The sequence below is a fragment of the Cynoglossus semilaevis genome, chromosome 10 (assembly GCF_000523025.1).
Source record: "Cynoglossus semilaevis isolate Cse_v1.0 chromosome 10, Cse_v1.0, whole genome shotgun sequence".
Classification (NCBI taxonomy): domain Eukaryota; kingdom Metazoa; phylum Chordata; class Actinopteri; order Pleuronectiformes; family Cynoglossidae; genus Cynoglossus; species Cynoglossus semilaevis.
Window position 1 is genome coordinate 3,122,720 of NC_024316.1, and position 14,314 is coordinate 3,137,033.

The window sequence follows — 14,314 nt, forward strand, 5'->3', positions numbered from 1 at the left end:
GAATGTATGTTCCCTCCTCCTGATAAGAAAACCCAAATGTATTTTGCCAAGATGAAAAAAAAATTAAAAATTGTAAATAAAGTAAGAAGTAAGTCAGAAATCACATAACAGGAGGTACCTGGTCTGACAGAGCCTGTTCTTGAGCTACAATGATGTGTTCCTGTCCCAAAGCCTGTAACCTTTCTGGAGTGATGGTCTGATGTGTCTGCAGGGCTACACACACACACACACACATTACAATAACAATCATCAGCAGAAACCCAGCTGTTGTTATGTCATGTCCCTTACACTGCAGTGTGGCCAGAGCCTCCTCATCACTGTTGACTATGATGGTCTGTGCAGCAGTTGCAGTTCGCTTGCGGGTTGGATTTTCCTGATTGTGGAGACGCTCCATGTGAAACTTTAGGTGACCGTTGCGATTAAACCTGATTTATCAAGGGGAAGAAAAACTCAATCAGGTTGTCAGCTGTTCATTTGAATTAATTGTTTTTCTCTTTCCATTTTCCTGTGACAAAACAAACTTTTGCTCATCACACCTTTGTCCACAAAGTTTACAAGAAAAGGGTTTCTCGTTGGTGTGGGTCATCATGTGACGACGCAGATCCTTCTTGTTCTTGGAGGCAAAGCTGCAACTTGGACACTTGTGTGGGCGCAGGTAAGCATGCATCTTCATGTGAGTCTAAAAGACAACAACATAACACTCATTGGTAAAGGACATCACAATGGAATGACAAACATACCCTGATACGTTAAATGTGTTTTCGTGGCTAAAATAACAGAAAATCTCAAGGTCCAGAATAGTAAATAAATCGTCAAATGTTACAAGAGGTTTCTTGAGAGTTTTTGCTTGTTCATACCGAAAAAAGAGTACTTTGTATACTTCCTCTTTCTACTCTGTTACACGTTGTCAGGGTAATACAACAATACAGCATATTGTCACATAGTTTCATATTTTCGTAGTAAAGAGCGCAAACCCAGTTAAAGCCTGTGTCCAATGTGGAACGCTGACCTCTGAGAACTAAATATGTGCTGTGTTAGGTTGCAAACAACATTTTCCTACAACTCAATCATTGAAGAAATATTTGGAGGTTTGGGTGTTACATAACCATTTTTTTGTTTTTTATAATAATCTGGATAATTCATAAAAAATGTAAGTCCTTATTCAGCCAACAATGGGAAAATTCACAGTGTGAATTCTTTGCGACCCACACAGGCTGCCACAATAGCTGGATCATAATGACAGTGAATTATAAAATAATCAACAACAAAACTAAACTAAACACAGTATCATGGAGTACTAGGAAACCTACTTGCACTTCTGGCCAAGAGGTGGAGGTGTAGTCACAGTCTGGACACTTGAAGGTATTGGGATCTATGTGCGCCCTCTTGTGGTTCTCCATGTCAGAGCGTCCTTGGAAAGACTCCATGCAGATTCGACAGGAAAACCTCTTTGTGCTGAGACTGGGAGAGTTCACTGCAGAGGGAGACGCTGGAGCTTCACTGCTCAGCTGACAGGGAATAAGTCATTCACCTGGTTACAAATGCAGTGGCACAAGAATGAGGTTAATTCTAGTTTAAGTTGCAAGACAAAAATACCTCCACTTGTTGCAAAACCCCATCAGGCAGTGCTGAAGTGAGGAAGTACTTTTCACTTTTGATGCTCTCTGATCCAGAGACTTCTAAAGTCTGGGAGGGACTGCTCTCCTCAGTACTGTAAAACAGAAAATTGAAACATCATGATCAAAACATCGACTTATTATTAACTGATATGTTTGAAAGTCTTTTCTAATGTGTATGTGGCCTTACCTGTATGCAGTTTCATGGACTTCTTCAGCAGCCTGCTCCACCACACTGAAGTCCCCACTGCCTTCGTAGGCTTCAATGGCGATCTGAGTGAGCTCTCCATTTTCAGAGGTCGCAGTCTCGTAGGCCTCCTGCAGAACTGTCTCGCCGCTCTCCGACACATGGAACGTCATTATCTTTTGGCCTTGGCCCGGTGTTGTCACCGCACTCCACGTGGTGTTTTCCAAAGCTTTGCCCTCCGACTTCAGCACTGCCACCTGGAGAGCACATTGTTACATCTGAGTCCACTTTACACAAAACAAGAGCATGAGATTTTTAAAGACAACAGACAACAAACCAACAAACCTGTAAGGAGCTGCCAACCAAGTCACGTGCATTGCTCATGTTCAGCAGTAAATCCAGTGCATTCTGGGCCGACAGTTCACTGGATTCAGCTGTGGTGTAAATGATGCCAACGTCAGTGAAATCAGAAAAAATTACAACTCTAAAAATGTGTTTTTCACAACACACATTTTTCAATTTTCTTTTTCTAGATCCATTACATATGCTGGGCCAAAATCGGGCTTATTTTAAAAACAAACTATCTTTTATTTGTTTGAAGACACAATAATTATTTAAATAAATATTTCATATGTTTGACAGCAGGGACAGGCGCTGACATTAGTATTGATATCCTGCCTGTTAATTCACTTAAATTCATGTACTTTCACTCAAAATATGGGCAGTTCAACAACCTGATACTCCGTAGCAAATGTTTAACACAACCAGCTTCACAGTCGTCAGTGTTGTGTGTTTTCTTCATGGTTGGTTTATTCAAGTAGGTCAACAGTGTAATGTGACGACAGTGTTGGTTTGAAGACTTTTAATTTAATATGGAAAGATTGGTTTGGTCTTGGATTGAAATAGCCTTCTGTTAATGAGAAGAAAATTAAACTGACAGCATTGTTTTCCTCACTGTGGTTTAAGCTCACACCTACCTACACACACATTGCACGTCACCATTTTACCCACAGGGATGCGTCACACATATGAGTACTCTGAGTATTGGCAAGTACACAAATAAAATGCAAATGTATACTTGTAAGTTTTTAGGACAACAACAGTTAAATGACATATAAACAATTTCTTCAAGGATTTTAAATACACTGACATTGTTCATAGATGATGGTTGTGTTTCCTAGTGCATCCTGGGACACGGAGGCGTTTTCCACTCCCTGCATGGCTTGTAGTGTTGCAGAATCTACTGCAACCTGACGAACACCAGAAGACGGGCGTTGTTGTTGTTAGCGTCACCCGGGCACATTGTTAATGAAATGATTTTAGATTAAGAAAAAACACCAGAGAGACTTACGATAGTGTTCTGTAAGTCCTGTTGTTTCAGCTCCTCTATCTGCTGCAGGTTGAAGAAAGGTCGGCGTAGTCTCCTGGCAGGTTCTTCAGGGTGAGCCTGTGACCACTCCTCAAACGCCTCAGGATGGCGACACTGGACATGGAGACGGAGGTTCTTTCGGTGCTTGGTCATGAAGTGACACATATCACAGGAGAACGGCTTCTCGCCTGTTCACATGTTATAATAAAATATTTATCACCCAGTGCTCCATTTCTCTGGTAATATATAACAACAACAAGACAAAACTGAATAAAATAACTCTACTTTACTGACCTGTGTGTTTGATGGCAAGATGTGAGACCAGGAACTCCTCTTTAGAGGTGGAGTATTTGCAGTAGTCACACTTGAAGGGCCTGTCGTTGGTGTGGGACAGTTGATGGTTGAGCAGTAGCTTCTTGTTGTCACAAGTGTAGTCACAAAACTCACACTTGAACCTGAATAACGTAGAATCAAACAGCAAAAATGACTGACTGTACACAAATCATTATTGTACATCAGTGTAAATGTTTTTTTTAGCACTGACTTGCTGTCTCCGAGACTCTGAATATGCGTCAGCAGATGAACTTTAAATGTGTAGCGCTTTTTGAAGGATTTTCCACACTGAAAAGAAAAAAGGATTATGAGAGATTTAATCGGTTCAAGTACAAATTTCAAAACTATGAATTCCATTTAATTTTAATTAACTGTAATTCTTTCAATGCCAAAAAAAATCATAAAATAAAATGACTTTTTATAGTTAATTACAACATCTCCAAGACAATATTTCCACAAATAATAAAAGTCTATAATAAAACTAGTTTTTATTCTAAATTATCACAATATTATAAAGAAGTATATATATAAATTACATCCAGATGTCACAACAACATTTTATACTCACTTTACCATTTTGGAATATTTTAGCAGCCAATAATTCAATCAGATACTTTTAAAATACATTCAGTATACACACATTAAAGAACTTAATGCATATCATTTTCATGTAAGTATTTATACATAACTGTTACTATTGTGTAGAAATACATGAAGTAACAAGTAAGACAAAAACAAGAATTTGTGGAACACTATGCGGCTTTCTGACCTTATCACACATGTGTGGTTTCTCTGAACTGTGGGTCTTCATGTGCTGCGTCAGCCTCTTCTGCATGGGGTAAACTCGGGTACACACAGGACAGGGGAACTCTAACACCTTTGGCGTCTGTATAAAGAAGATGTCGTTACCACGTTGTTATCACATGTCAGCACAAGAGTATTTAAATAAGTGAAAATATAAATCATTTTATTTACCGTCTCTGTTTTTTTCTTCCTGTAGAAAAGATAAGAAAATCAAACACAAACATGAAATGTGTGTGGAATCGTTGTACTACATACGTCTGTGTATTGTGTAATTGACTGACTTCTCTTTGTTGTGGACTGCAGAGTGACGGATGACATCTTTTCTGTACACACTTGAGTAATCGCACTCCTCACACTTGAAGGGCTTGGTTCCCTCATGATTGAACATATGTTCCTGTTAAAGCAGTTGCCACCACTTAGACTGAAATCATACATGTGAGCTGAGGTTGAGCTTAAACTGTGGTGTGATTGACCTACGACAAACCTTGAGCGAGGACCAGCGCTTACAGCGATAACTGCACTGTCGGCACTTAAAGAGCTCCGGGTCGTCGCCCTCGTGAGAGTTGACGTGGAAGCGCAGGTCTTCTTGAGTGAGGAATCGAGAGCCACAGATCCAGCAATTGTGAGGCCGCTGTAAGGGTCTCAGAGATTTGTAGTACCGACTGAAAGACAACAAAGAAAAAGTACTAATGAGGTTTTTAAAAAGACATAGGACAATGTTTTTCGGAACCTGATACGTACTTCCGATTTATATACTTCTTGTACTTCTTGCGCAGGAAGCATTTGGAGGGTCGTCCACGTTTGCGGTGAACTAAGTCCTCCTCTGGCTGTGAGAGAGATGATGGGTCTTTGTTCTCAGAGTCTGATTGGCTAATGGTGGTCTCAGCAGTGTCTCCATCTGTCACCACAGAAGGCCCGTTGCCTAACCCTGAGGAGCTTGCCTCTTCAGGTACACCTGCATCAGCACTAATTCTGGGATTTTTATCGAGACTTTCTGCTTCTGTAAGAAGAAACATAGTGTAAAGTGTTCAATACGTCTGTGCTGACTTTGGCCCGTGTTTTTTTACTTACCTTTGCTGTTATTATGTCCTTCCTCTGAAGAACTGTACTTCCTTGGACGTCCAACCTTGCGTCGAGGACGTCCGTGTGAAGAGGATGATATAGGAGTGGGCTTGTTCAGAACAGCAGGTGATCTTCTTTTCAAGTCTTCATCTACTGGGTTGTAGTCACTATCCCCTGAATAAAACAGGAGTACAGATACTAAAATTAATGAATATGGTTCTAATCCAATGAGTGACTAACTCAAAAAAGCTGAAAAATGACAACCTTCCTGATCATCAATAGCCCCAGCATCAACAACATCATCATCCTCTTCCTCTGCCTGCCGCGGCTCTGCGGAGTTCGTTTTTGCTGCCTCGGCTTTCTCCTTCTCTGCCTGACGACGGGCTAAAGTCTCACTCTTAGGAGGACGTCCACGTTTGCGTTTCTTTGGTAGATCCCCTGCACGCTCAATAATTAATATATTTACATAAGTTGGAAGACCTAAAAGAACAGCACAATATATACTTAATCAACAATGAGCTGTCTCACCTGCTGGTTTAAAGTGTTTGTCTCTCATGTGGTTTATGAGCGTGTCTTTGGAAGCACTCTTGTATGGACACATCTTACACTTGAACTGCTGCACAATCACTACTTCCATCATCTCTTCTAGCTCTGCCAGGTTTGGTGCTCTGACTCCAGTTCCTTCTGCCACGGTTGATGTCTCCATTTCCCTGACCAGCCCACCTTCAACCAGAGGCTGCTGTGACCCCTGAGCCTCAGCTTGTCTGGGTGAGCACTGCTGCTCTGTGTCTTGACTGCACATGTATGTCCCACTGCTGCTGATGAAAGGCCCGGGCTGACTCTCGCTGCTCTCCAGTCCTTCAGGAAGTTCACCTAAACCTGCTGTGTCTGCCAGAGGGTGGTCTGATGAGGAGCTGTCATCAACGTATATAGAGGTCTCTGGACCGTTGCTACTCTCCATGTAACAGGAATGTTGAGGCTGCTGTTGGGAGTGCTGCGGCTGATCTGGATCCTGGTTCTGCTCATCATCATCCTCATCATCATCATCATCGATCCTCACCTCAGACCGAGAACAACCAGGTTGCTCAAAGTCAGCAGATGCAACACACTCTCCAACATACTCCGCCTCATACAGACGATTTATTGGAGAACGATGGTCTGCACTACTGTCAATGTAACTGCGGGAATGATGTGGCTGCTCTCCATCATCTACTACACATTCAAGGTATCCAGCACTGCACTCTACCACATAGTGACCTTGACTGGTAGGATTTGAGTCTGCTCTACTGCATTCCACATATCCAGGCAGGTCCTGGTCACTGTTGTCCCTACTGTAGTCAGGAAAGCTTGACTGAGACCTTGTCTGATCTGGTTCTTCTCCAGAACACTCAACATAGGATGAGGAGGACTCTTCTGTTTGGTCTGGACCATCTGTGCTACAGTCCATATACTGGGAGGGGTGAGAGTGCTGGGGCTGGTCGGGCTGGCTGTCCTCTGGGTAACCTGAGTGCCCAGGCTGATCGTCAGGTTGGTCAGGTTCAAGGTTCCTCTGAAGGTCCCCCTGTTCCAGACAGGTGGAAGTGGGACCTTCAGCAAGAGCTTCTATGGCTATACGATTGGACAGACCTGAAGACGACATGTGAGCTACCATAGGAGCTCCTGCAATGGGCAAATAACAAAAGAAGAATTTAGAAAAAAAGTTTTTTCTGAACTTACTTGTTGAATTATTAAAGCTGTAACTAAAATGATGCAAGTGTTCTTCATGTTGCTCAATTTAGCTTAAAATAGTATTTCCTGGATTTAGCAAGACTTGTTTAACCAGGAGAAAGATAGACATAATTACCATCATCTGGTCCTTGCAATATAAGATACTGGGTTGTTTCTGCACCACCATCTTCTGCACTTGTTACAGGTATGCATCCTTCAGAAAAGCAAAACATTAATAAAATTGTACAAAACAATACACTTGTAATTGACAAGGTGACATGGCAGAACAAATAACAATACAGATACCATTCATAATATCAGGGCCGATTGTAGACTCTATGATTTTGTCAATGGCAGACCCCAGGTCTGATGAGGTAGACGCAGTTGAGTCAGAAACCATCATGGCCCCTTCAGATACTGCACTGGAGTGGACCAGTACTTGGGCTGACTCAGACACTAGCAGAGACTGAGTCACTGTGGAGACACTGGACACACTGGTGGACTGAGCCACTGAAGAGGAGTCAGGGAGATGGACTGATGAAATTCTGATGTCTGTACTGGAGCTTGTTTCTGGAATAAACACCTTCAATCATGGGGCAAAAAAGTGAGTTGTAAAATTATTGCAAGTACATTTAATTACATGTTTTTAAAAAAAGAAATCTTACCACGAGTCCCTCTGAGCTCTGCCCCACATGGCAGTCTGACTCTGGGGCCAGGGGATGAGAAGCGGCAGCATCACTGCTGTCTGCAGACATTGCCTCTGATGACTCCATACCCATGCCACTCTCAGATGGCTCCTCCATCCCTGAGGGGCCTGCATCACTACTGCTCTCCACCTCATTCTCCTCTGAATCCATTTCTAACTATGAAAACAAAATTGATCTGAAATGAAAAATGTAAGCAAATTTTATGTAATTAATCTGACATGTATTTATATCGAAAATTCAATCAGTAGCATGACAAGAACCCCCAAAATTAACATCAGGAAGATTAAAAACAAACAGTGATGGAAGAGCCTTACCGAGCCCATCAAGTGTTTGGGATGACATAAAGAGACCATACAGCTCCAGCTTGTCTACACCAAACATCTGTTTAGTTTTCTAACATGTTTTGAACAAACTCCATGCCAAGTTATCTACTACAACAATTGGATTAATGCTATGTGAAGGTCTGAGACGTTTACACCACAGATTGTGATTTAATCTGGTCATTTATTTACTTTTTTGTTTCAATACAGTCATTATAGGGGAATTCTACCACTGAAGAATTATTTGCACGTGCACTTCTACTTGACCAGTTAAGAGTCTTACTAGAGAGTTACTTAAAATAAATAAAAATCTGTGCAGACGCACCTTAACTTGATTGGTTTAAGTTACCTATGAACAAAGGGAACACCTGGATCTAAAAAAACAAACAACAAAAAGGAGTATTTACATTGATAGTGGAGGGTTCTTCGATAATTCACCAGTAGTGATTTTTAAAAACACAGGAACAATTGTAGATGCTGTCCAGCTTTTTGTGTCTCCACATGTTGACTGAGAGGACACTGAAGGTTGCAAGAAATAACGATTTTGGAAACCACGTTAAACCAAAACACATTACTGGTGTTTCTGACAGGGAATGATAATAACTTATCTAACCCAAACGGAAAGCGTTAGCTTTTAGCTTAGCTAACAGCTTATGTCACCGCCGTGTCTACGGGGCTATGAACACACATAAAGCATCGGGGCATGATACCTATGATTACATTTATTAAAAGAAGTGTTATAATTAAATCCATCGCACTCATATCCGTATACGCAACAAACGAAAGTGAGCCAAGAAGAACGAACGCTGGCCGTTTTATAGGGGCCTAGCTGCCCTGTACCCTGCCTGCTTCGCGTCGCCATTTTAACGCCAAGTAGCATTATTCCACTCAGGCATCCTGAGAGCTCTACTGGGGACCTCGAGGGCCTCAACTGCAGCAGACCGCCCAAATACGCTCCCTGAAGAAAATGAGAACGTTTCCCTTTTCGTAGCGGCAGTCGTCTTGTTTTCCTTACCTTGTAATTTAGCGTGGAAACGTATACTCCAGCGCTGTAGGGCTAAAGCGTACAAAAATTACTAACTGATAATTGTTGCCTCATTCTAGTCGGGCGCCATAAGTATCTCTTTGCTTCCTGTCTGTACTACCGGATCTTGATTATTGTTTTTGTTCTAATAGCAAAGCGGGATGTCTCAACAACATTGAGTCATGATAATAATTTAAACTGTAAACGTTGCTTTTAATTTGTACGTCATGTTCATTACATATAACTGGCATTTTCGATCTTTGTTAACGCCAAGCGGACTATTGTTTCTAGAGGAGGGCGTATTACGCACCCGAAAGCGGAGGAATATGACATCTTTCAACTGCCCATTTGAAACCAAGTATTTTCATGTAGTGCTCAAATATCTTGTCTTCTTAATATTTGTATTGTACTTGATGTTGAAGAGGCTATTTTTCAGTTTGCTGTATAAGCCACGGAATTATAAAATTTGTGAAAAAATGTATATGCTTTCATAGATTCTCTCCCCAATAGGTTTGCGGTTTAACCAAGAGACACAGTGGGCAGTAAATTAATGTTACATTGACTAAACGTCATCATGCTGACGTTGACAGCTGTTTTAGTACAAAAACAAAACAATACAACATGTAAATAGAAAAGTAGAAACCTTTTTGTGCTTTTTTATTTTTTAGTATTACTTGCGGGAGACCAGGGAAGCATGCAGTAAGCTTAGAATCGTCCTTCATTCGTCCCATGATGGCGACATTTACACATTAATTTAATGATCTAGAAATTTGTGTTTTGTTTTTCAGTTCAATATCATAACTCGTTTATACACTGTTTCAGCACCGGTATAGGTCACAATAGAATAACTAATAATTCTTGGCCATCATTCTAGGATTCCTGTACCTTAAAATATAAGTTATGGTTAATTAACACATTACATTAGCCTTGTGCAGTTATCCTTAATATAAGGATATAAGGCCTTCAAAATAGAAGACTGAGAAAGAAATGTTTAATAATAAAACAAAAATCTGCAAGCAATACTGAACAAAGGCTTTACCTGAAACAGGCTCAAACCATGGTTGATTCAATTTTTTTTATTGCAATGACAAGTTATACAAATCCCAAAACACATCAGTTGTATAAATAATTTCAGACAAGGAAACATGCATCGTCTTCCAGTGCAAGTATTTGGTTTTGAACCCTCTTTGAAGTATACACAAATATAATTATACAAAACAAAAAAAGCTTTATGTAAAACAAAAATATTAAATGTTGCTATTACCAAAATAATCTAATACTGTCAAGAGTCTGATCCTGTCAGACATAAAGACTCAGAGTCAGATCTCATCCAGACAAATTTGGACAAGGGAAAAGTTATATTTAAAGTTCTTCATAATTTAGACTACTATTCCATCATAATATAATAATTCACAGATTATTAGACTGATTACAAATCAGTGTCAAAGACCATAACGACCTTTCCAGTATTTGGTCTTTGACCTTTTAAAGGCCACTTCTATAGAACTAATTATTTACATCCCAAAGTACATTAAGGAATCGGTGCAACAAACATATGCAACATCACATTCTTTCTCAAATACTGCTCTTAGCAAATTTCTGTCTGTTGATCTCAGTAGTAATAGGTGGGAGAATCTGAGCAGTTAAGGAGGTCGTACTTGACATAGCCAACACGGTCCACCTGCTTGCGGGAATTCATACGCCAGTAGAAGCTGTCCCGGCAGAAGTACGTGTTGCCTTAAAGATAAAAGTAATATTGATGAGAACCCAAACATATTTTCCCTTTTGAAGTATTTATCCACTGCACAATTAGTGGTTTGGATTTTTTTAAAAACTGAGTTACAGCATATTTTTATAGAAGTACTTACCTTTGTATTGGAAGACATCATGTGCATCACTGGGGACGCCACCGAAGACCATATCAGTGTATTTCGGGAATCCTTTGTCAATTTGCTGGGCTTTGACATCAAGCCTGTGTTGATTAGATACGAACACAAACAGAAAAGGTAATTTACCCAATGAACTCACTTGATAAAGGTTGTAAAATGTTTATCTTGGGAACGGTTTTATTGGGGAAAAGCCACAATGAATTTTGGTTTTAAGCCCCAATAAAAGCAGCAACCGTAGCAGCAAAAATGTTTTTCATAAGGATTACTAAGGTTAAATTTGTCAAACTCACCTCCAGAAGTTCTCTCCACTGAAGAGAAAAACTTTGTCCTTTCCTTTCTGCATGGCTCCTTCTACCTTCTCAACAGTACTGGGAAGGCCCAGTTTCTCAATATTACGGGGCCCTAGAACACTTTCCCCATTATACACCCAGAATCTGGTCCCTAAATGAATTTGAAAGTAAAACAATTTTAGGAAAAGCTGTTCTTCTGTGTTTTCTTTATGTATCTGGGTGTACATTTTTACTTCATGAATGGTGCTTACCTGAGAAGAAGTACAGTTTTTTGCTCTTGTCCTCAAAAGCAGAATCAATGACTGTGGGCAGAGCTGGCCACCTCTCAGAAACAGCAAAAGGTCCACTGAGTTCATTCTTGCTGGACATCTTCCAGTAAAATCTGTGTTTCATAACATTACATTTGAAACTTAGCACTGTTATTGTCCTCTTTACTTTAATTATACACTAGTAAAGAATATGTTTACTCACCCATCCTTAAAGAAATGTAAATCTCCTTCAATCACAGTGATGGTATCAAATTTCGTAAACTTGCAAATCTCATTGGTTGGAGGAACTGGTCGTGTGGTAGTAGTCGTTGTGGGTTCAGGTTCATTCGTAGGCTCAGTTTTATCAGGGTCTGGGAATGGGTTGGGCTGAGGAGGAGTGGGATCTGGGCCTGTTTTGGGTCCTGTGATATTGACAGTTACATTTTTTAATTTTTTTCAAATTATTTGACAGGTATTTTTGTAGTAAATCTGTTGTGACCCTTACCATAGAGATACTGAATGCCCTCAATATCATCTCTGTGCAGGGAAAACTCCTCCACGTAGGTGTACATAGGGAACATGAGAGCATCTCTAATGCTGGAGTGTTCCAGGCCAAGAGCATGTCCAAACTCATGAGCTGCCACAAGGAACAGACTGTAACCTGCAACACAGACATTCATGGATTAGATTAATGTACAATATGGTACCACACATATCAACATTACTTCAGCCATTCTTAACGTACCCTTGTCTGGGCAGAAACCCCATTTTTGGTCTGCATCGTAGCTGTCGGTGGTTGCACACCATAACTTGCCATCTTTTCTGCCCACAGTGGTGCAAGAGTCATACTGGTTTCCCTCGAACTCAAAGGGGAAGTGGCAGGGCTCTCCCTCAGAGTTGCCACCAATCACAGCGGACTCTGGTCAAACATAGTCATAACTACAGTCAGAAAAGATGCCACTGTGGCCGCACTCAACATTGTTTATGCGCTGTGGTTTCCGTCACTCACCGCGACTGGGACAGAATCCATATGCCTTGTCATTGTCAAAGTTTTCTGTGGTGGCACACCAGCGGTAACCATCACTGCGGCCCTCTGTGGTACAACTGTCATAATTCTTTCCCATGAAAACAAAGGGGAAGACACACTTAGCTCCGTTTGCATTTCCTCCAAATGTGTACAGGTCTGTGGGGTGAGAATTAAGGACAGCGGTCAGTAAGTGATCCAAGTCAGAAGGTAACACCAAACTGATGTTTCCAGGTAAACACACTCAAACCTACATTCACTTGGGCAAAAGCCATATGTTTGGTCCTTGCTGTAATCGGCGGTGGTGGCACACCACGGCAGGTTGTCAGTACGTCCATCAGTGGTGCAGGTGGTGTAAGATTTGCCCTCAAAAACGAAAGGGAAGTGGCACAAGGCACCGTTTGCATTTCCATAGAGAGTCTTCACGACTGGGGATGACAAAAAGAAAGGTGATGCAAGTGCGTAACCATAACAGCAGGGGGAGACAACAACACAAGAATTCCCGAAGTTGTATCTTTTTGACGTGTACAGTTCACCTACCTACTCCATTACCCAGGGTCCAGTACTCATCATCATCAAAGTGAGCGTCTCCCTGCACACCCTCACCAGGGGGATAAGCATGGGCCAGCAGATTATCCATACCATCAAATGGGTATGGGTCTCCATGGTCTAATAAATATTTAAAATACACAAAAGTCTTATATTAAGTTTAAAAACTACACATTACATTTACAGATATCAATAACATATGAAAGACTTTAAAAAAGGTGCAGTGCAATAACATACCCCTTTTTCCAAATGATATCATAATGTCAGCTGTCCCCTCAAAAAGGCGAGTAAAGGTCAGAGGGGTCACATCACTCCACACTTTGAAGGCTCTGGCAAAGGCATCGTCAATCAAAGAGCTCTCCATGTCTGGAGAATAATTTAAAGTCCTGCAAATACAAAGCAAATTAACAATGCTTATACACATTGTATTTAACTAACAACGAAGCTTTTGGATTCAATGTCTGAATGTTGTCCTCACACATTGGATGGTTTTCTCTGTATTTACCTATAAGTGATGTTTTTGTGGTCCCATTTGATGTCTCCTTCAAACGTCTGGTAGTTTGCCACATCCGGAACCCCACAGCGAGGCTGTTTCATGGTGTCCACTGTGGCTTTGTCCAGCTCTCCGGTCTCCTCCAGTCCCATCTGTCTCTGCATCCTTTTCAGAGCATTGGTTTTGGACAACAAGGACTGAAATCCACTGCGGTGCACAGTTTCTATGTAACCGAACTTCTTCAAATAACTCTGAAAAAAGGCAAAGCAAACCACATCAGCAGGTTTAGACAGAATATCACTATTATCTATTACAACCACAGCCTTAAACTAACAACGTAACCTTTAAAAATCAGTTTATGAACTTTTCTCCTCTACTCATGCAGCTGACTTAGATGAAGATGTTTGCTTTAATAAAAATAAATAGTTATTTCTTAGCGTCACTGCACAGCTTTGATGGCAATCTGTTTCCGTGATTTTTCAGCACAAATATCCATCTGCTACTCACATCTGCCAGCTCTGTTTCACTCATGTCCTTCGTGACGTCTCCTGGGAAGGTGACGAAAACGGACTTGAGAGGATGGCTCCATGCCGGCTGCATGCCTATCCCCAGAGCTAAACAAACGACTATAGCACAGCACCTCATGATGAGAACTGCTGGAAAAAACACAGTTGACAAAAAAACAGTAACGT

The 14,314-nt window shown here is 41.0% G+C and overlaps 2 protein-coding genes across 2 annotated transcripts; both read right to left on the minus strand.

Annotated features, from left to right (window-relative positions):
* Positions 1-4: 4 nt before the first annotated feature.
* On the minus strand, positions 5-10,041 carry LOC103384599 (zinc finger protein 335; the record flags this gene model as incomplete). Its single annotated transcript, XM_025059115.1, has 24 exons — positions 9,121-10,041; positions 7,744-7,941; positions 7,385-7,661; positions 7,215-7,292; positions 5,900-7,030; positions 5,636-5,809; positions 5,381-5,545; positions 5,051-5,309; positions 4,794-4,971; positions 4,591-4,703; positions 4,481-4,499; positions 4,275-4,391; positions 3,717-3,793; positions 3,467-3,627; positions 3,155-3,360; positions 2,954-3,053; positions 2,149-2,237; positions 1,807-2,060; positions 1,597-1,711; positions 1,311-1,508; positions 537-679; positions 289-425; positions 119-213; positions 5-19 (listed from the first exon to the last, which is right to left on the minus strand). Coding segments are annotated over exons 2-24 (4,293 nt in total), but the record flags the coding sequence as incomplete, so codon positions are not given.
* Positions 10,042-10,190: 149 nt separating this feature from the next.
* mmp9 (matrix metallopeptidase 9) lies at positions 10,191-14,308 on the minus strand. Its single transcript, XM_008318168.3, has 13 exons — positions 14,130-14,308; positions 13,635-13,873; positions 13,367-13,515; positions 13,121-13,249; positions 12,835-13,008; positions 12,566-12,739; positions 12,302-12,475; positions 12,062-12,217; positions 11,780-11,978; positions 11,560-11,690; positions 11,309-11,459; positions 10,998-11,101; positions 10,191-10,866 (listed from the first exon to the last, which is right to left on the minus strand). Exons 1-13 carry the CDS (start codon positions 14,265-14,267, stop codon positions 10,742-10,744), a joined length of 2,043 nt encoding a protein of 680 aa, XP_008316390.1. The 5' UTR covers positions 14,268-14,308; the 3' UTR covers positions 10,191-10,741.
* Positions 14,309-14,314: the final 6 nt, after the last annotated feature.